This window comes from Canis aureus, chromosome 24 (assembly GCF_053574225.1).
Source record: "Canis aureus isolate CA01 chromosome 24, VMU_Caureus_v.1.0, whole genome shotgun sequence".
NCBI lineage: Eukaryota > Metazoa > Chordata > Mammalia > Carnivora > Canidae > Canis > Canis aureus.
The window spans coordinates 41,522,586-41,543,196 of NC_135634.1; the positions used below are offsets into that span (position 1 = coordinate 41,522,586).

Genomic DNA, 20,611 nt, shown 5'->3' on the forward strand with positions numbered 1-20,611 from the left:
TTTCATCAAATACTAGAAGATACCTACCTTTCAGCATCTGAAATGAGAGACTGTCCTAATTGCCAGATTGTACACCATTGTCTGTGTTCCTGGCCAGACTGAGCTCCTTGAAGTCTGGGATCATATTTTATTTATATTTTCATCCCTGTGTCAGGAACATAGCGGTGGACTGAGAAAGGGGCAGACTGGTGGGAAGTGAGAATGTTGCAATGGGCTGAAAGTTCCCCCGAAATGCCTAGGCTGAAATCTTACCCCCCCCCACCCCCCCCCCACCCCCCCGCATTGTGATGGTATTAGGAGGTGGGGCCCTCGGGAGGTGATCAGGTCATGAGGGTGGAGCCCGCACGAATGGGATTAGTGCCCATATAAAGGGACTCCTGAGCACTCTCAAACCTCTTTCCACCATATGGAGATACACGGAGAAGTCTGCAACCACAAAGAGGGCTCTCCTCGAAACCCACCATGGTGGCACCCTGATCTTGGACTTCAAGCCTCCCAAACTGTGTGTATTTATAAGCCACCCAGTCTATGGTATTCTGTTAGAGCAGCCCGAACTGAGACAGATGTGAGGTCAGGCAAAGAAACTTGGGCCAAAGAAGTATCACACCATAGGCTTCCGAACAGATACCAAGGAAGAGGCAGTAGCAGACCTTGGGAAAGATAGGGTCTTCCTACCCAGCCTGGAAGCAACAGGAAGAGAGGGGGAAGAAGGCATGGGATAAGTTTCAACATGGCAGGTTTGTCCATGACATTCTCCCAGGCCTGTTTTTATGGCCTCTTTCCTACTTCTTGGAGCGCTGCCTTTCTATTCCCTGCAGCGTAGGTCTCTTGGAAGCCATTTTGAGCTCCCTGGGGAACACTGGTCCATAAACACTTTATGTCCCCAGGTCCCTTTGCCTGGCTTCCTGTCTTTCCAGGAGTGTTTGTGCAGCCAGGAGTCAGAAGACAGGCCCTGCTGGTCCAACCAAGGCACCCTTTCCCTCACCAAGCATCGCTTGTATTCTCTGTGTTCCCTTTTTCTCCTCCTGTGGGGATGAAAGATAGAACGCTGGGCAGTGCTGACTAGCAAATAGCATAGACTCACGTGGCTTTTTGTTTTGGTTTGGTTTTGTGCTTTGCTCTGTCTACTTCATTTTTTAAAAGGGGCTAGGATTTCGTTTTGTTGGCCTCACTAGTATTTCCTGTGGTTTTCTTACTGTTGACTGCCTGCCTCCCTGGGGTATTGGACACAAAAGAAACTCATGAGAGCACAAGTCAATTTACTCCAACATTTTTTGAGCACTGGCTCCTTGTCAGTATGGTGGCGGAGTCTGTAAGCATAGGTGAGCCCTTCCCTGGCCTCACTCACCAGCCAACCCATGTACTTTGCCCCTTCCTGTCTTAGAGATTCTTTCCAAAGATTTAAAAGGGAAAAAAGAATTTCATACAAAATCCTTTTGTGGACTTCAAGGACTATTTCTAAACTTGCGTCTTTTGCTAGAGTGCTATGATGTGGGATATTTTCCCTTACGTTTCGGTAGAGCTCTGGATCTCGGGATGGGGGGTGCACAATTTTGGCCCTTGAGAGACATATGGGTTGTCATAACTGGGAGAGAAGTTGTCATAACTAATCAGTAGAAGCCAGGGTTGCTGCTTAATATCCTATAATGCATAGGACACCCCCCACCCCCCAACAAGGAGCTATCTGGCTCCGAATGTCAGTAGTGCCAAAGTTAAGAACCCTTACCACTGTTTGATCTTTCCAAAGTATTTTCCGAAGTATTTTCTCATCTACTGTTTCAAAGCGGTAGAGTTGCCTGAGACTCACCTAAAAAAAAATCTTTCTCAATAATAAAGAAGCATTAGCTCCTGATGCTAATGATGTTCTGTGCTGGAAGGTTCCATAATGCACCACTTTGTACCATTATTTGGTGTGTATGTTAGGACAGGAACGAAGGCTGGGTGTATGGTCACCCATATGAGACCCCAGGAAACATACAATATGGGTCATGTCAATAGCTTTCAAATGTGCCTTGAATATTAATTTAAAAATATATGTACATGGTTAAAATATTTCTCATCATCTATCTGCCATTGTGGGGCATACCATCTTACATGTAGAGTTCCCTCTTAACTGTCATTCGATAAAAACTTCCCAAGCACTCAAATTCATTTTTTCTTCTAATTAGGAAATACTTTTTTTAAGTGCAATAGGAATTGTACCAGAAAAAAAGATGAGTCATTGCAAATATTTACTTGTGCTTTTTAAGCAAGCTCGCAATGTAAAATATACTGTGTGGTGGGACATGGTGACCCGCTTTAGGACTCTGTGGCGGGGAGTAAGATTTTCATTCTTTGGTAAACAATCTCTGATCAGAAGAGCAAGGCTGACTTTGCAGTTGGCAATGATATTTCAGCCTGACACTCCCAGTCTTTGGTGAGAGGACTTCTGGGCTACACAAGGAAATAGCCCCCTAATAATGTTAATTGTTGTTAGAACATCAGACCCTCAGTTGTGCGGCGTGGGCCTTCTTAGTGTGTCCATGGTTGTTGACAGCATCCCCTTTTCCATGGCTCTCAGGAACCCTTCCTGGAATTTTTAGGGCATTTATTTGACTTAAAAAAATAAATAACCTAATAAATCTAGCTGACATCACAAAAAGGGAAGTAATGAATATATTATGAGATGTTCCCTAGATTGCTGAACTAAATAGCAACAGGGAAGTGGTCATGTGTCTTCCCGCTGCTGCCCCCAGAGCTGGTACATAAGGGGGTCCCCCAGTGGAAGGCGGCATCAGACCCCCCTCGACCTCCTGATCACCTTCCTCACCTGTCCTGAGTCCTCTCTACTGACACCATGGGGTGCTGTGGCTGTGGAGGCTGCGGTGGCTGCGGTGGCTGCAGCAGTGGCTGTGGAGGCTGCGGAGGCTGCAGTAGCTGTGGAGGCTGTGGTAGCTGCGGAGGCTGCGGAGGCTGCGGTGGTGGCTGTGGCAGCTGTACCACCTGCAGGTGCTACCGTGTCAACTGCTGCCCCTGCTGTTCTGGCTGCTGTGGCTGCTGCTGCAGCGTCCCCGTGGTCTGCTGCTGCCGCCGCTCCTGCGGGTGCAGCTCGTGCGGGTGCAGCTCGTGCGGGTGCGGCTGCGGGAAGTGCTGCCAGCAGAAGTGCTGCCAGCAGACGTGCTGCTGCAAGAAGCAGTGCTGCTCCTAGGCGGCCCCCCGACCTCTGGGAAGATACAGCAGGTAAATATCCTACTGGTAAAATTTTCTTTCTTCCTTCCAGTCCTCCTGATTTGAATGTCACAGGGGTGACGTGACACTGGTTCTCGGGCTCAGGAGTTTAATACGGATCCCCTGGTCCCCGAGATCCTGCCTCTAAATGGAAAACACCAACACACTCCTCCAACCATTGCCAGAGTATGCGCCCAACAAAATAGAGTGATGATTTTTAATGCTATGCTTTCTTGAAATGTCACTGCTGAAATGTTTGTTTCTACTCCTTTCCCCTCTTCTTGTGGCTTCTACATCCTGAATCTCCACTACTTTCTGTTTCTGTAAATCTAAGACAATGATTTTCCTAATAAATTGCATAAAACTGGCATTCGAAGTCTCGCCAACATCTCTCTTGTCCTGACTCGACTGTGTCTTACCCAAGGATGATTACACCCTTCAAAGACCGACCCCTGGTGTTTGTTTGAGATGGGTTTGGAGTAAGTAACGGATAATCTGTCGTTAATAGGTTTTCACATCATGGTCATAATTTGGTGACTTATCAAGGAGGATAGTTAGGATAGGATAGTTATCCTCCTATGCGAGTCAGAAAAAAGACTCTGGTAACATTATATCAATGGACTCTGTTTCTCCACCTCTGGATTCAACTTTTCTAACAGATTTTGATCTTAGTGTCTATAGCCAGGTGGAAATTCAACACCTTAACCAATGTATACCTACTTAGGTTTTAGTATTTCTAGGTCTGGTGCTATTAACAACCTAAAATCCGACTGCATATTAATGAGAATTTTTATTCCATCACCAGCACTAGTCAACTGTGTCTTTGTCAGGTTGTGGTCACAAAATACTAGTGTGGTCATGGGTAAATAAATCTATCAGTGAACACTATGAGTTACCAAAACACTTTCTTCACTTTGACTATAATCTGTTATATCTAAATAAATTATAGGAACGGAAAAATTACAATGTCACAATGAGAAGGGGCACCTGGGTGGCTCAGTTGGTTAAGCATCTGACTCTTGATTTCTGCTCAGGTCACAATCTCAGGGTCGTGAGATCGAGCCCAGTGTCAGGCTTCACCCTTAGTGGGGACTCTACTTGAGGATTTTCTCTCCCTCGCCCTCTGCCCCTCCCCTCACTCACATTCTCTTTCTCTACATAAATAAAATCTTTAAGATGTCCCAACGGGTTGTTTCAGATCACACATCCCAATGTTCCTTGAAGGTGAAACACACACAGTGTATGTTATTGATAAAGCCACGTTCAGAGTGCAGTACCCTTCCATATGAACTATGCCTCAGACTTTTCTACTTAAATCTGTTTCTTGTGAAAAGCAGGGGATGGAGACCAGGGCAGAAGGGTGCTGCTCAGGGGCTGCCAAGGTGGTTCCCTCCCACTGGCTCACAACCCAGCCCACCGGGTCTCTGGTCCTCTCCTATCTCTCCCACCGAGGAGGCACTCACAGAGAGCAGGTGCTTTTAGAGTGTTGCACTGAAAAGAACTGCAGGAGGCACTGGGACAGGGAGCAAGGGGAAAAGCACACACCAAATTACAGGGTCGGGGATGCTTCTGGGGAGCCCATGCCAGGGTTCACAAGACTCAAGCAGAAACAGGCACTTCTTGCCTGGCCCAAGTCTGTTTTCAAATGCACCGGGAAGATGAGGGTGAGACTGCCTGCTGGGAGGGCTATTACTTGTTACTACTTGCCAGCCATCACACTAATATGTGAACGAGAAAATAACATAAAATACATGAATTTGCTTCAGCATATACCTGGGGGATCACCAATTCTGGGCATGGTGGGACACATGAGAATAATCAAGGGCTGGGAACTTTTTGCACTCACGGGTGGGGTGGGGGGTGGGGATATTAGGTCTGAGTTGTTTACTTCTGAGGACGGGGAAATAAGACATGTGTACCAGCAGCATGATATTTTTATAGATACATTATGTTTTCTGATTTTATAAATACATACGGAGTAACCACAAGGTGACACTGTTCTAGGCATCAAGAGTAGATCAACAAGCAAGACAGATAAAAATTCCCATTTGGGGGGCACCTGGATGGCTCAGTAGGTGAGCATCTGCCTTTGGCTCAGGTCATGATCCTTGGATCCCAGGATCGAGTCCTGCATCAGGCTTCCCACAGTGAGCCTGCTTCTCCCTCTGTCTATGTCTCTGCCTCTCTCTCTGTCTCTCATGAATAAATAAATAAAATCTTAAAAAAAATTCCCATTCTCATAGAACTAACATGCTAGGTGTGGCAGTGAGACAACACACTTAGAAAATGAGTATTGAAAAAAAAGAAAATGAGTATGTTATATAGTATGTTAAAGACTAAAGACTGAGCATACAAATGGTCAATGGCTGAACCATATATAAAAACAGAACTGTCGCCCATCATCTGCAGCAACCAGCCAGGAAACCAGCCTTTATCGAAGTAAGCTGCCCCAGCAGCCAATCTACTACCTGCAAGTCAGATTTCCAGAAGTCCGATCACTATCTCCAGCAAACAATCCAGGAAGTCAAATAATAACTCCTGCAACAATTGGCCCCAAATGGTCAGGACCAGATCACTAACTGGCAGCTTCCGAATTTTTGTCCCTGCTTGCAACTTAGGACAGCTGGAGAGAGCCAGACATGCCATGCCCCCCTTCAACCAGTAACATAGGATGCCCAGCTTCTAGCTAGCTCATCTCCACCTTCCTCGGGCCACAGGCTCCCAAAAGGGGGACACCTGAAGCCTCTCCTTTTCCACCATAGAGCTCTGCCACTGTCTGCCTTTGAGCCTCTGCCAAAATGCAAGTGATGGGGGCCGACCCCTCTGCTGTAGGGGGCTCCGAATAAATGACCTCTCTCTGTTCTCTTTGGTCTTCGTTTATTTCCATAAGACTCAACAATTTCACTGTCAGGTGTGTATGAACTCTTGTACACGGGCTCCAGCAGGCCTGTACAAACAAGTTCATAGCAGCACTGGCAACAACAGCAAAACCCTGGAAGCAATAGAAATTCCCATCATCCAGAGAGTAGATGAACAAATGAATTTCCATGCATTCACAGGAAGGAATGCATATAGATGTAATAAATCTATGTCCAAAGAAACGCAAAGAAATGACGAGCGCAGGCTTTAAGGTAAGGACTAGCCTAAGTGTCAAGGTGCAGAAAGAAGGGTTGGGGTGATGAGGAACCTTTTAGACTGGGATGTCAAGGGTTTGTCCCATTATATCATCAAAGTAATTAGCAAATTAAATAAAGAAGATGATGTATTACTAAGTAGAATTCATTGTTTTCTGTGTCATAGAGGTCCTTAAAAATATATATATTACCAAGGTGATGTCATGGGGAGAAAAAGAGCATTGTGGTGGAGAGTTGGATTGCAGGGAGGGTGAGTAGGATTTCAATTTTAAATTGAGGAATTTAGATAGGACTCCTGGAGGAGGCAGGTGACGCTGGAGCACAGACCAGAAGTGGGGAGAGAGTGAAGTGTCCAGTTGTCGGGGTCAAGAGAACTGTGGGCCGGAAGCAGAGGAGGGCCCTGGGAGTGGGACTTCAGCACAGTGGTGGGGGGACTGCATCTCATGTGTCAGTTCATATCATGGCCAGTGAGTGTCATAGGACACCTGAGGAGGCGTGAATTAGAGATGAGATCACCTGCCTTTCTCTGCAGAAGGATTCTTGTAACTGGGCCTTGAGAATTGACTACAGGGGGCGCAGGATGGGAGCCAGAGCTGCTGCTCCATCCTGAGGAAGCTCTTGCTGGGCGCAGTGGGGAGGGGGAAAAGCTGGGGCCTGTGGGGTAGGGGTGCAGGTGAGACTGGGTTGGGTCCCAGTGATGCCACCCATATTGCTGATCAATCCAGGGCAGGGTGTAAGAGGAAGATAGATGTCCCTGGGTGCCAGGGTCTCTCTAGGCTGGGAAACAAGAGGATGAAGTCACTGTGGAAGAGAATTAACAGAGTAGGGAGTGTCTGTGAGAAAAGCATTTTAGGGGGAGGCATACTGGTAGGAAGATCAAGGGTCCAATTTCGAACATGTACAACTTAAGTTGTCAACTGGTTTCCCTACTCTAATTATGGCCAGCAATACCTTGGTAAGAGCAGGGTGGCTCCGTTGGTTAAGTGTCTGCCTTCAGCTCAGGTCATGATCTCAGGGTCCTGGGATCGAGTCTCACATTGGGCTCCCTGCTCAGTGGGGAGCCTGCCTCTCTCTCTCCCTCTCCTCCTGTTTGTGCGCACCCTCTCTTTCTGGCAAATAAATAAATAAACTCTTTGGAAAAAAAAGAAATTGAAGGCAGTGTCTGTCTGGGGTGCAGACTTCGCTGCCTTCAAGTTTCTCCTCCTTTGATTCGGGTGCACAGGTAGACAAGCATTCCCCTCCTTCCTGCAGAGGCAGATGCAGAGGCTCCATCAGGGCTTCCATCAGGCAGATGCAGAGCTTCCATCAGGGCATGGGAACCTGGGAGATATTTCCTTTCCTCTGCCCATTTGGGGATGTGTCAGGTAGACCTGTTTCTGCTCTTTGCCTGGATTCAGGTGCCTGCTTGTCTGGGCTAGAGGGTGGGGGGACAGTTCAAGCCAATGCTCACAGATGGTCGGGAGCACTGGCTTTGAGTCTCCAGAAAAGATTCCCAGTTCAATTTTAATCCCCAGTGGAGGAGGGCACATGAAAATGAACAGGACAGAGTTTGGCACTTCTCAACAGAGGCGTCATATTCCTAGGCCACATCCCACGTGATGCTTGAAATTAAATGCTCCAAGCATCAGGAAGTAGGGCTGTTGGTTAATTGAGTTCTGAGGTTAATTGTCCTGTTGTGAATCGGGAGGGGGGGAGCAGTGGGTGGGACTGACATGGAATTCACTCTGAAGGGAGCAGATATTTCCACCTTCCACCACCTGAGCCAAGGTAGATTTAAGAATAGGAAAGTGGGGCAAAGCCCTGCCTGGGGCAGGTGAATCCTTCTTTCAAGGGAGTTTAATTGTGGTTTGTGTCAGATTCCTTGGGAAGCAAAGCTGCTTGAAGGCATCCTGCAGGCAGAGCAGGGGTGGGCTGTGGGCAGGCAGCAGGGGGGATGGAAGTGGGGAGAGACACCTGGGGGTGAAGAGCAGGGCTATATTTGGTTGTGATTTTAAACCACTCCCTGTTGTCCTTGAACCTGGGGAGACTCACCAATATAGTTCGAATCTGGGGCCTGAAAATTCATGGGGAATTAAAAGAACACACTGCTCCACACTTGGGATGAAGGGAGAAGAGGAGAGTAGACTCAGTGGTTGTAAGAACCGTGGACACCCACTGAGCACCCTCAGCCCAGCAGAGCGGGGACCCCTGAGCGCCAGTGGGTGGCAGTGAAGGGGTTCCCTGGTGATGCGGGTGGGGATGGGGAGAGCAGGGCAGCTGTGCCTGGGTGTGTGATCTGGAACCCTAGGGATCTCTCAGGACAGGCTCAGCAAGAGAGTGCACAGGTTAGGGCAGCTGAGACCACCAGAGGGACTGGATTCCAGCAAAAGCCTGGAGCAGATCCAGCCATCATCATTGCCTGTCACCCTCTCCTACTGTCCTCCCCTCCGCGTGCTCTCTCTCTCTCTCAAATAAATAAAATAAATCTTAAAATAACATACCGAATCCAAAAGGTTATCATGCAGATTAAATGAATCAGTGCCTGGCACAAAATAAGAGTTCAATAAATGCTAGCTATACATTACATCTTTTCTCACTTCTGATCATTTCCTTGGGGCAAATTCCTTTTTTTTTTTTTTTAAGATTTTATTTATTTATTCATGAGAGACAGAGAGAGAGGCAGAGACATAGGCAGAAGGAAAAGCAGGTTCCCTGTAGGGAGCCTGATGAGAGACTCATCCCAGGAGCTTGGGGATCACGCCCTGAGCTAAAGGCAGAGGCTCAACCACTGAGTCACCCAGGGGTCCCCTCGGAGCAAATTCTTAAACGTGGAATTACTAGATCAAAGGTTATCTATGTTTTGCTGATAAAAGCCACAAAATTGCCCTCTATAAAATGTTTATCAGTTATTTCCAGCCACTGCGTATGATGGTTTCTTTACATTCTGCAACCAACATTAGATATGATTAAAACAATGTTTTGTTAATACAGCAGATGAGAAAAATTAATGTTTTTCTTACTAGTGAAGTTCACTGTGAAAAAAAACCCAACTTTAAACATATATCATGAACGCCATGGAGCTTCAACAATGGTTAATTTATAGCCAATTATTTTGAAGAAAATTTCTAAAAATTAAAGTATAACCCAATGCCATTGTCATGCCTAAAAATTAAAAATGCTTTCTTCTTCTTTTTTTTTTTTTTTAAAGAGAAAAACAGAGAGAGAGAACGAGGGGGTGGGGGTGGGACAGAGAAGAGAGAATCCCAAGCAGGCTCCACGTGGAGCCTACTGTGGAGCTCCATCTCACGACTCTGAGATCATGACCTGAGCCAAAATCAAGAGTTGGATACTTAACTGACTGAGCCACCCAGGTGCTCCTAAGAATAATTTTTAATTAATATCTCTTAGTAATTAGTTATGCTCGTACTTCTCCAAGTATCTTATTTTTAAAAACAGGGTTCTAAGAAGACTTATGTATCCCTGCAAGTGGTTGAAGCAACTCTACGGTCTATTCTAACCTGCATTTCCCCTGCAGCCCTTGCAGTGTCTCCTTGGAATTTGTCTCTATGGTAGACTTAGTTAGTTGTCCACAGCGGAGTTCTGGAATTGGAAGACTGCACCCCCATGGAATCATTTAACACTCTGGATTTCCAGTAATCAGCTCTAGTGGCTTGCGACCATCCCCTATCTAGTATTAGGGTGCTAATAGGTGGCGTTGAATTCTTCAATCAAGAGGCATGTCATTCTCTTTGTCTCACTCTGTGTGATCTTGGCATCCATGGCTGGTCACTACTGATGTCCATGAATTCATTAGGGCTGCATTTTCCTTCCCCTTCCATACCAGGACTCTGTCTGCAGAGCCAGATGTCCTCTTCTCACCTCTTTGGTTACTCTGGGGTGCATTTTATTTAGGAAAGGCAGGATAAATGCTTGATTCTCTGCTCCCCCATTTTTAAAAGTCAATTTCAAAATAATGTGTTAATTTTCTGGCATCTTCCAAAGATGACTAATGAGGTTTTTTATATTTTTTTCTGTTATTATTATATACACATGTATTTAAATATATCTAATATGTTTCAGTACATTGCAGTTGTTATTCTTTCTGATGCTCAAATGGTCCGCTCAGTGCGATTCCATTATGCTTTGTGACTTCTTGTTTTACAAGGTAACAAGATTTTGGGGGCTTATCTTGTGCATTTGATGACCTAAACCAGGAATCACTCATTTTTCAAGGAGCCCTGATTTATGTTTTTTTTTTTTCAAATGCCTGATTCTGTCCTTCGTATATTTTTTCCATATGGATTTGTAAGAACTCTATACATATGAAGATATTTATCTTTTGTCTGTTGATGCGCATATATAATTTTTCCAGTTCTTTTTTATTTTTCCAGTTTTAAAAAAAATTGGGACTTTGTTCATCTTGAGTTGTTGGCAGATGTTTAAATGTATAAATTCTATATATTAATTTTTTTCTTATGAGTTTTGGTCTTGGTGCTATACTAAGCACGACCTTCCACATTCTAAGAATATAAAATTATTCTCCCATAGTTTTTGAACTACCCTATGGTTTTAATTTATACTTCAAATAAAAAGTTTAAGTATTGAAATATCCTTATATAAATATTAAAATATAAAAAGATCCATCTGGAATTTAAGAGGATTTGGTGCGGTGTAAGGTTTTTACTTAAAAAAATTCACTTTTTATTTTACTATAGTTATGCATGATGTCACTATTGACAGAAACTAAAATAAGAATACATGGGACCTCTCCATAATACCTTTAAAACTATAAATCTACACAATTTTCAAAATAAGGAAAAAGTCATTTTTTTCTTTTGTTGTTGTTGGTATCCAAGTTTGTATTTCCAAACGGTTGGTTAAATGTACAGTTGCTTAGGTATCTTAGTGGTGAATATGAGGTAATGATAGAAATTACACACAAAAATAGCTACTATGTAGTCATTAAAAAGTTTCTAAAAACAGTTTCTAAAAGGCAAATATTTAATATAAGAGCAATTATATACAATTAAATGTTAAGTCAAAAATCAGAATAAGACATATATTTGTAATACTTTTCATTTTGTTGTATAAATACACAGAAAATAGCACCACTGTTATTAAAAGGGAAAGAGTAGATTAACAATGACAAAATTCGGTGGGCACTACATTAATTAGCTGATCAAGTTTAACATCACCAGTAAGGGATAAACTGACATCACATACTTCTCAATGCCATGTTTTGAGGGGGCAAAAAAATCACCTGTATAGTATTCCTATTTAACCTGAATTTGATCATGAGGGAAGAAACAGACAAATTCATTTTAAGGGTGATTTTGCAACAACAACAGACAAATTTATTTATTTATTTTTTTTTCTTCTATATATATTTTTTTTTATTGGTGTTCAATTTACTAACATACAGAATAACACCCAGTGCCCGTCACCCATTCACTCCCACCCCCCGCCCTCCTCCCCTTCTACCACCCCTAGTTCGTTTCCCAGAGTTAGCAGTCTTTACGTTCTGTCTCCCTTTCTGATATTTCCCACACATTTCTTCTCCCTTCCCTTATTTTCCCTTTCACTATTATTTATTTTAAGGGTGATTTTGCAGCAACAACTTTCCAGGACAGAAATAAAATGTTGGAGGACCATTCTAGATTAAAGTCAACTTAAAATATATCTTTGGTTGGATCCAGGTTGAAAAATTATTAAAAATGTCAATATAAATTGCAAGGCATTCTTGGGATAGAGAAATTAAAGACTGTATATTGCACAGTAGCATGGACCACTATTGAGTTTCTTAAGTGTGAAAATTATGTGATAGTTTTGGAGGAGAATATCCCTTTTTGGGAAATAGATGCTAATATTTTTAAGGGTGAAGTTTCATATTTGCAACTTGTTCTCAAATGAGAAGGAGTGAGAAAAACTAAAACTCTGGCAAAATGTTCACCATTGGGTAGCGAGTGGTATATGGGATCTTCCTGCAATATTCTCACAACTTTTCCATAGGTTTACGATTCCCCAAAATAAAAATATTGGGAAAGAATAGAAATGTAGGAAAATAATGGAAGGAAATATAACGGAATGGTAGGAGTGGTTACTATAAGCAATGTTAACTTTCACCCTTATAATTTGCTGTATTTTGAACTTGTTTATAATGAGCTTACATTATTTTAAATTCAGGAAACAATGTTTTAAAAGAAGGAGGGAGTTATTACTCCATTTTCTCTATTTTTTCTTGCTGAATGTTCCCTGTCAGTTTCCATGATCTGAAGTCACACAGCAGGAGGACACAGGGAAGAAGTTAGGGCAGCAGTTCATGTCTCTGGGTGGCACCTCCTCACATGTTTGGCAAAGCGCTTTTACCAGTGGAGAGTGGAGTGATCCATACTTCTGGTGTGAATGTTTTTGGGGACAAGTTCCTTTCATCTGGGTGTGTTTCCTTAGAAATCTGAGGCACAGTGTAGGTCTAATTCCTTGATGAAAGAACATCTTTTGAAAGGACCTATAGGAACTTGAAAACCTTCAGAGAACCAGCTTAGGGCGAATTATTTAATGAAACCCATAGATTGACCTAACTGGACTATAAGAATTTCCTGATTGTTTCTCAAATTGCTTTACTTTCAACCCAAAGCCTGACAACACTGAATACTTTGGCCAATTGGAAGTTAGGCACCTGCATCCTGCAGAGCAACGAAGGCAGCCACGGTCATTGTCATGGTCACTATTTTGCCTGGACTCCCTCAGCCTCAGACCAGGGGCTGTTGTGTGTAGAAGAGACACAGTGAGTGGCCTGAAGCAGAAGACTACAGAGCACCACTCTCCTTGGGTATGAACACTCCTGGAGCATTAATACTTCTTGGGGGTGATGTCACAGCAACACTATGATGCTTGGTGGTGCTTCTGCCATTTAAAAGCCTGTGGGGGGCAGCCTGGGTGGCCAAGCAGTTTAGCACCGCCTTCGGCCCAGGGCCTGATCCTGGGGCCCCGGGATTGAGTTCCACATCTGGCTCCCTGCAGGGAGTTCACTTCTCCTTCTGCCTGTGTCTCTGCCTCTCTCTCTCTCTGTGCCTCTCAGGAATAAATAAATTTAAAAAAAAATCTTAAAAAAAAGGCAAAAGCCATCTTGAATAATTAAAAAAATAAATAAACACCTGTGGGATTTCCATAGTTAGGTCTTTCTTCCTAATTCCTTTTGTACCCCCACAGGCACCCCACTCATGCACATCTTGTGATAACATCTTTCCCTTGACTGCGTGTTATATTCTGGGTACGTTTCTGTTCCCATAAACGATCTTGCTGAGCTCTCAAAATATCCCTTTAAGTTCATAGAGATCTCACTCTTTTTATTTTTTATTTTTTTAGATTTTATTTATTCATTTGCGAGGAGTGAGGAGCAAGGAGAGGCAGAGAGAGAAGGAGAAGCAGACTCTCTGCTGGGCAGGAAGCCTGATGCAGGTCTGGATCCCAGGACCTGAAGATCATGATCTGAGCCTAAGGCAGATGCTTAACCACCTGAGCCACCCAGGTGCTCCTGGATCTCACTCTTTTTGACAGATGTGCAGTATTCTGATGTATAGTAACAACATTTAATGAGACCTCAATGGCAGACATTTAGGTTTTTTCCTGTTCTTTAACTACACTGTAATGAATAGCCTTGACAATAATATGTCTTTGCTCCAGATGTGAAATCTCTGAGTTGAAAGGCATGTACTTTAAAAAAAAAAAAAAATGCAGATTGCTAAATTGCCATCCTGAGAAATAGTATCACTTAGCATTCTCACCAATATTGTAGAAAAGCGACAGGTTTTCCATGCCCATGCCAACAGGTTGCTATTTATTTTTTAAAAATAGCTAGTGGGGACTGGGAAAAAGAGAACTGTTCAAGAGATTTTGAAGGCCCAACTTCCTAGTTATCCCTATCTGTGCTTATTTCACACAAACTCACGGTGGTGGTCCTGTGAGTATGATATCCTTTACCGAAAATCCTTTTTGCAAATGAGATGACTGAGTTCACCTCAAAGCTTCATAGCACCAAAAGCTGATTTGTGTACATTTAATGTGAAAATAAAGTTCTGAGGAGCGGTATTAGGTTTTCCCGTAAGGGAATACTTAGGTTGTAGGCAGACCTGAGTTGGCTAAAAATCCATGAGGATTAATCTTTTGTGGTTAAAACCAAATTTTAAATTTAATTGGGGAAATTAACTTGTCAAAAAGATACCATTCCCAGGTCAAATTTAACTGGTATACAAAAATCTATGTTTTTGTGAAATTATTTTGCCTCGGAAGGAAAGTGGGTGGATGGTCGCAGTAGACATTCTGATGCCTGAGGCAGATTTTATCAAGCTCTCTGTGCATGCTTAGCTATTATTGTCAGCTTCCTTAAGACCTTTTTGGGAAAAAAAAAATATTTCAAGTTACAATATAGATTCAAAACAGATAAAATACTGAAAAAAATGTAATGTTGATTAATGGAGGCCATCCATTACCAAAGCAGTTGACGTTCACAACAAATGTAGGCAACCCCTGCGGTGGGGCTCTTTCTGCCCCGCTCCTTACATGCCCCTTTGCCCCCCCTGAACGGTAACCACCAAATAAGAAGCTGATGTGAGACAGTATTTTAAGGATGACCTGGTATAGTTTATTAGAGATTGTTAGTATTATAGCTAGAAATACAAAGCAGCAACTGAGAAATCAGGAATCCATTGTACTTAGAGACAGGAAAGGCAGACGTTGATGGGCAACAGCGATGAACACAGAATCAAATGATCCTCCTGGTCGGAAGTCAGGGCTGCTGCGGGCTGCTCTTGAGGTGTTGGAAGGGCTCCCATCTTTTGGTTTAATTATTCCTTTTGCTTTAGACACTCTGGCGGTGTGAAGTCTTGAGCCACCCCAAGCAAAAAGAGAAGATGGAAAAACAAGGTCCCAGCACAGAGGGAAAGCGGTAGATGTCCCACAGCAGAGCAAGTAGCCAGGGAGCGACAGATGGGGGCCGGCTGGGGGCCCCACAACTACCCCTCCTGGGTCAGCCGCAGGGCCAGCACCTGCCAAGGGCAGCAGCCACCAGAGCTGCAGATGGAGGATCCAGATGTTCTCCACCTTTCCCCACTGGATGTCCCTGTACAAGACCTTGCTCGCAGGAAGTGAAGACTCGCCCACACTTCAGAGTAGGAGATACTCAACCAGAGAAAAAACTCCCAGGAAGCTCAGGTGAGAGGGAGACAGTGGGAACAGGTAGATGGGATGGAGGGGAGCCTTAGCGAAGGCAGCAAGCAGACGGTCCAGCACACCTGCACACCATCCACCTAGGAGCAGCACTGCTTCTTGCAACAGCACTTCTGCTGGCAGCACTTCTGCTGGCAGCAGCCCTTCCCGCACCCACAGGAGCTGCACCCGCACGAGCTGCACCCGCAGGAGCGGCGGCAGCAGCAGACCACGGGGACACTGCAGCAGCCCCCACAGCAGCCGCAGCAGCAGGGGCAGCAGGACGAGCAGCAGCCCACCCGGTAGCACCTGCAGGTGGTACAGCTGCCCCCGCAGCCCCCGCAGCCTCCACAGCCTCCGCAGCTACTGCAGCCTCCGCAGCCTCCGCAGCCTCCGCAGCCTCCGCAGCCACTGCTGCAGCCACCGCAGCCTCCACAGCCACAGCACCCCATGGTGTCAGTAGAGAGGACTCAGGACAGGTGAGGAGGGCGATCAGGAGAGGTCGAGGGGGGTCTGATGCCGCCTTCCGCTGGGGGACCCCCTTATATACCAGCACCACAAGTCAAGCCAGTGCCTTGTTTACCTGTCTTCCCAGTAAAGATCTCACGAGGCCTCTTCCACCCTTCCTTGTTGAAGTCGTGGTCAGTTATCCTTGCTAATTTTAACCTTCACTTGTCTCTTAAATCTATATCTGGGTTAGAACATACTTCTAAGAGGTGTGTGCCCATGAGAACGTAAGTGCATATCTGTTTTTTGCCCTGGGGCCTACCAGAGTGCCTGGGCCCTTGTAAGCATTCAACAGATAGCTGTTGAGTTACATAAATGCCTGAAATATTTAAGAACAATCTTTATTATTATTATTATTATTATTATTATTATTATTATTATTATTTAAATTGTAACCGTGGGAATCTGAGTCTAGAAGCAGGTAAAAGTCCTGTGTTGCCATAGAAACCTCTTAGTCATCATGGGTTTCAAAAAAAAAAAAAAAACATTGCTTTGCTCTCTTCTGGGATTCATGGCACACTTCAATGTCACAAAAAAACTTTCTGAAAGAGCAGGTGAAAACCAGATTGAAAAGAGAAAAAGTAGACATCCCTAAAGGTATCATGTCTCCTCTTAAAACTCAGATATGCTTTTCCTGGCTCAGTGAGATTCTTGGTTCACAAGAATTGCCAGATCATTAAATTTCTTTTAAGGGGCATCCCTGGTAGCTCAGTGGTTTTTGCCGCCTTCAGCCCAGGGCCTATCCTGGAGACCCGGGATCGAGTCCCCTATCAGGTTCCCTGCATGGAGCCTGCTTCTCCCTCTGCCTGTGTCTCTGCCTCTCTCTGTCTCTCTGTGTATCTAATGAGAGACATTTTTAAATAAATGAATAAATAAATAAATAAATAAATAAATAATAAAATCTTAAAAAAAATAAAATTTCTTTTAAGAGTTGTGTAATGTCAGATGCTAAAGATATAATTTTGGGCAGCCTGCTCCTATGTCATCTGCCAACAGTGAAGTTTCTGCTGTTGTTTGTTAAATAATTGAGGGAAAAAAAGTAAGAAAGGTTTCATCGAGAGGCTGGCTGTCTCAGGTTTAAGGCCAACCAAGACCAGGGGAATGTTTATTTGAGATGCTGGCTCTCCGGCTGGCTGCCTCTCCCACCCCCGAGAGCCTGCAGGTGTGATTCGGAGTCCCGAGAAGCATCTTCCTGCTGGACGATCATGAGAACCCGCTTAGTGGGGCTGCTCCAGACAACGCTCACAAGGGGACACCACCGACCACAGTCTGTGTGGGGGCCTATGCTGCAGCTTCTGGATGGGACACAACCCAGCCCTGGCAGGTCTGCGCTTCCCCCAGCTTGTGGGTGTCCCTGGATTCACCACGGGCACCTCTTTAACAGGCTTTCCTTTTCAAAGCTAGAGAAGGAAGACTTCGAATGTCCTCCCCTGATCTACTTCTCGTCAACCAGGAGGCTGTCGGGATTCTTCTGGTTTTCCATTTTGGTTGCCCAGCATCCTCGAGAGGCCCCGTGGTGGGCAGGGGAACCCCATGGAAGGTCTCCGATGGCTCCCGTCTGGGACACAAGCATCCTTGTCAGGCGCCTGGAACCCCTTTCCCTCCACTTTAGCCATCATTTTTCTACGTCTGGACTAAAGATGTAACACACAGCTCTTCCATTCATAGCAGAAAACTCAGAGGTCACTAAGGGCGCTGCTGTGCTAAAAATAGCAGTGTTACCATGGCAAGGGGCCCCAAGGAGGAAGTGAGGAGAGGTCTTGTGAGATTCTTCTGTGGAAATTGGGCTGAAAAATAAGGGGGGTGTCAGTATATAAGGGGGTCCCCCAGCAGAAGGCGGCATCAGACCTTCCTCGACCTCCTGATCGCCCTCCTCACCTGTCCTGAGTCCTCTCTACTGACACCATGGGGTGCTGTGGCTGTGGAGGCTGCGGTGGCTGCAGCAGTGGCTGCGGAGGCTGCGGAGGCTGCAGTAGCTGCGGAGGCTGTGGAGGCTGTGGAGGCTGCGGTGGCTGCGGGGGCTGCGGGGGCAGCTGTACCACCTGCAGGTGCTACCGTGTCAACTGCTGCCCCTGCTGTTCTGGCTGCTGTGGCTGCTGCTGCAGTGTCCCCGTGGTCTGCTGCTGTCGCCGCTCCTGCGGGTGCAGCTCGTGCGGGTGCAGCTCCTGTGGGTGCGGGAAGGGCTGCTGCCAGCAGAAGTGCTGCCAGCAGAAGTGCTGCTGCAAGAAGCAGTGCTGCTCCTAGGTGGCCGGTGTGCAGGTGTGCTGGGCCGTCCGCTTGCTGCCTTCGCTAAGGCTCCCCTCCATCCCATCTACCTGTTCCCCCTGTCTCCCTGCCACCTGGGCTTCCTGGCACTTTCTCCCTTGGTTCTCATCCTCTGGGTTTAGGTGACTTTTGCCATTGTAAAAAATAGTCATGTGGACATTTTATACACTGCCATCCAAGAAAAAAAGCTGGAGAACATTGATCACTGAGCTCAGCAATCCCGACTTCTAGCGTCTTCTCTTCTTCACATTTTTTTTTTCTATCTAGACATGAAGTCTTTTTCTATTTACCATATTTACCATAAACGTTCTGTCCTTTCTGTGGCCACAGAAGCTTTCAAGGTGCTCTCCTAAAAATCTCTTAATAAACTCCAAAAATAAACTCTGAACAGTTGTTATTGTTTTATTTTTAGAGCTATCGTCATTAAGCTAACACTCATTATGTTCCTCCACGGGTTCGGGCTGTCAATACACAAATAATTATGTCTTGTGTGATTGCAATCTAGTCATACACAAATAACCACCAACACAAGGCAGAAAAATAAACACGTCAAAAGGCCTCGATGTGGTGTGTGGTGGCAGGAGGGAGTCCACACGGCTGGATGGGGAATGAGTATAAAGGACTGGGAGAGTGTCAAGAAAGACATGACATTTTGGGGTGTGTTTTAAAGAATTAGTGAAGTTTTGACAGGTGGAGATGATTGGGGGCAGATATATCAAGAAAGACAAAAAAGTGAGGGATGGGAAAGTTTAAGACATATATGGGAGCCTGCAAGCTGCGACTGTGACCGAGGTACAGAGTCTATGAGCACGGTTGGAGATAAGCAACGACAAGACCAGGCCTACAATTGATAGAGACAGCAAGGACTAGCATTTGCATTGCTTTTAAAAGTTAGGCATTCTAAGAACTTACAGGTTTTGATGGAAGCCATATTATTACGCCCAATGAACAGAAAGAGAGGTCAAGTAACTTGTTTAAAGCACATGGTTGGGGGCACCTGGGTGGCTCAGTGGTTGAGCATCTGCCTTTGGCTCAGGTCATGATCCTGGGGTCCTGGGATCAAGTCCTATATCAGGCTTTCCGCGGGGAGCCTGCTTCTCCCTCTCCCTATGTTTCTGCATCTCTCTCTGTGTCTCTCATGAATAAATATCAAAATCTTAAAAAAAAAAAAATCCCATGGATGTTGCTGGTGGAGCTCTGATGTACCACAGTGCTACAGGCTGGTGGTTTCTGGCTGGAGCTGTTTAACGGCAACATACAGAGTTAACTGGCTCGTGGAGAGAGCTGAAGCTATGTCAGCAATCCTGGGAAAGACAAGGAGGACCTGATACGACAGCAAATGGAAGCAGCAAGTGTATTTGTGAGCAATAGAGCACAATGCGAAACCCACCACGCGAGGGCCATGTCTGCAATCACAAGACAGGCAAGACACCAATGGCGATTGCTATGGAATGAATAATGTACCGCTTCCCCCCCTTCATGTGTGGAAGCCCTAGCTCCCAGTGTGATGCTTTTTGGAGATTCTGTCTTTGGGAGGTCATTAGGTTTAGATAAGGTCCTGAGGGTGTGACCTCAAGATGGGATCAGTGCCTTCACAAGAAGAGGAAGAGACACCGGAGTTCTCTCTCTCTCTCTGCCATGTGAAGGTACAGCAAGAAGGTGGGCATTTGCAAGTCAAAATAGAGCTCTCACCAGAGCCCAACCACACCAGCACCCTGATCTCAGACTTCCCAGACTCCAGAACTGTGAGGAAATAAATCTTTGTTGTTTAAGTCACTGGGTCTATGGTCTTTTGTTATGGCAGCCTTGGATAATACAGTGATGGAAGGATACATAGGGATGTCTATTCCTGTTTCTGAGAGATTTGAGATACTGTATAAGACGGCCTGTTTTGAAATTCATGTTAAATATGGTCAACAAATGGGTGAGGAACTGACCATTTCCTTTAAGGTTATTTGTTTACTCTGTAAGGTGACGAGGTCAAGGGACTCGAAAACAATGAAAAAAAGCCATCCAACCACACGGTAAATTCTCTCATACATCACCTCGATCCTGTTCACAGTGTTAATATGTATTTATCTATTTATTTGAGGAGGGGGCACAGATGGAGAGAGAATCCCAAGCAGTCCCCACACCCAGCATGGAGCCACTCACAGGGCTCAATCCCATGACCCTGAGATCATGCCCGGAAACCAAGAGTCGGACTCTCAAATGACTGAGCCACCCAGGCACTTTATTATTAGGCACCTTATTCTATTCCCTCAGCATTTATTCTATTTTGTGAAGTCGCACATTTCCTTGATTTGCCAACCTAA

The 20,611-nt window shown here is 45.1% G+C and overlaps 2 protein-coding genes and 1 long non-coding RNA gene across 15 annotated transcripts in view; 2 read left to right on the top strand and 1 right to left on the bottom strand.

Annotated features, from left to right (window-relative positions):
• LOC144296138 (thiamine transporter 2-like) overlaps positions 1–9,893 on the bottom strand; it is a 37,743-nt gene extending 27,850 nt beyond the window's left edge. For 8 of the 10 annotated variants that reach the window (XM_077869084.1, XM_077869080.1, XM_077869072.1 and 5 more), the window contains exon 1: positions 28–231. The gene's annotated coding sequence lies outside the window, so the exon portion shown is untranslated. Of the gene's footprint in view, positions 1–27; positions 232–1,726; positions 1,808–2,809; positions 3,203–9,838 lie in introns of those variants that run through there. The other 2 variants (XM_077869079.1, XM_077869073.1) reach the window with 1 other exon arrangement.
• LOC144296139 (uncharacterized) lies at positions 307–3,428 on the top strand. Its single transcript, XR_013363299.1, has 2 exons — positions 307–502; positions 3,260–3,428. It is a non-coding gene; the product is annotated as an uncharacterized LOC144296139 (long non-coding RNA).
• Positions 9,894–9,939: 46 nt separating the features above from the next.
• LOC144296140 (uncharacterized) lies at positions 9,940–18,684 on the top strand. 4 transcript variants are annotated; one of them, XM_077869091.1, is made up of 5 exons: positions 9,940–10,055; positions 12,955–13,149; positions 13,686–13,848; positions 15,182–15,530; positions 15,705–18,684. In XM_077869091.1, exon 5 carries the CDS (start codon positions 17,937–17,939, stop codon positions 18,273–18,275), a length of 339 nt encoding a protein of 112 aa, XP_077725217.1. In that variant the 5' UTR covers positions 9,940–10,055; positions 12,955–13,149; positions 13,686–13,848; positions 15,182–15,530; positions 15,705–17,936; the 3' UTR covers positions 18,276–18,684. The 4 variants fall into 4 exon arrangements, with proteins under 4 accessions (XP_077725217.1, XP_077725214.1, XP_077725216.1 ...); XM_077869088.1 differs by having other exon boundaries at positions 15,669–16,551; XM_077869090.1 differs by having other exon boundaries at positions 15,705–16,551.
• The last annotated feature ends 1,927 nt before the right edge of the window (positions 18,685–20,611 follow it).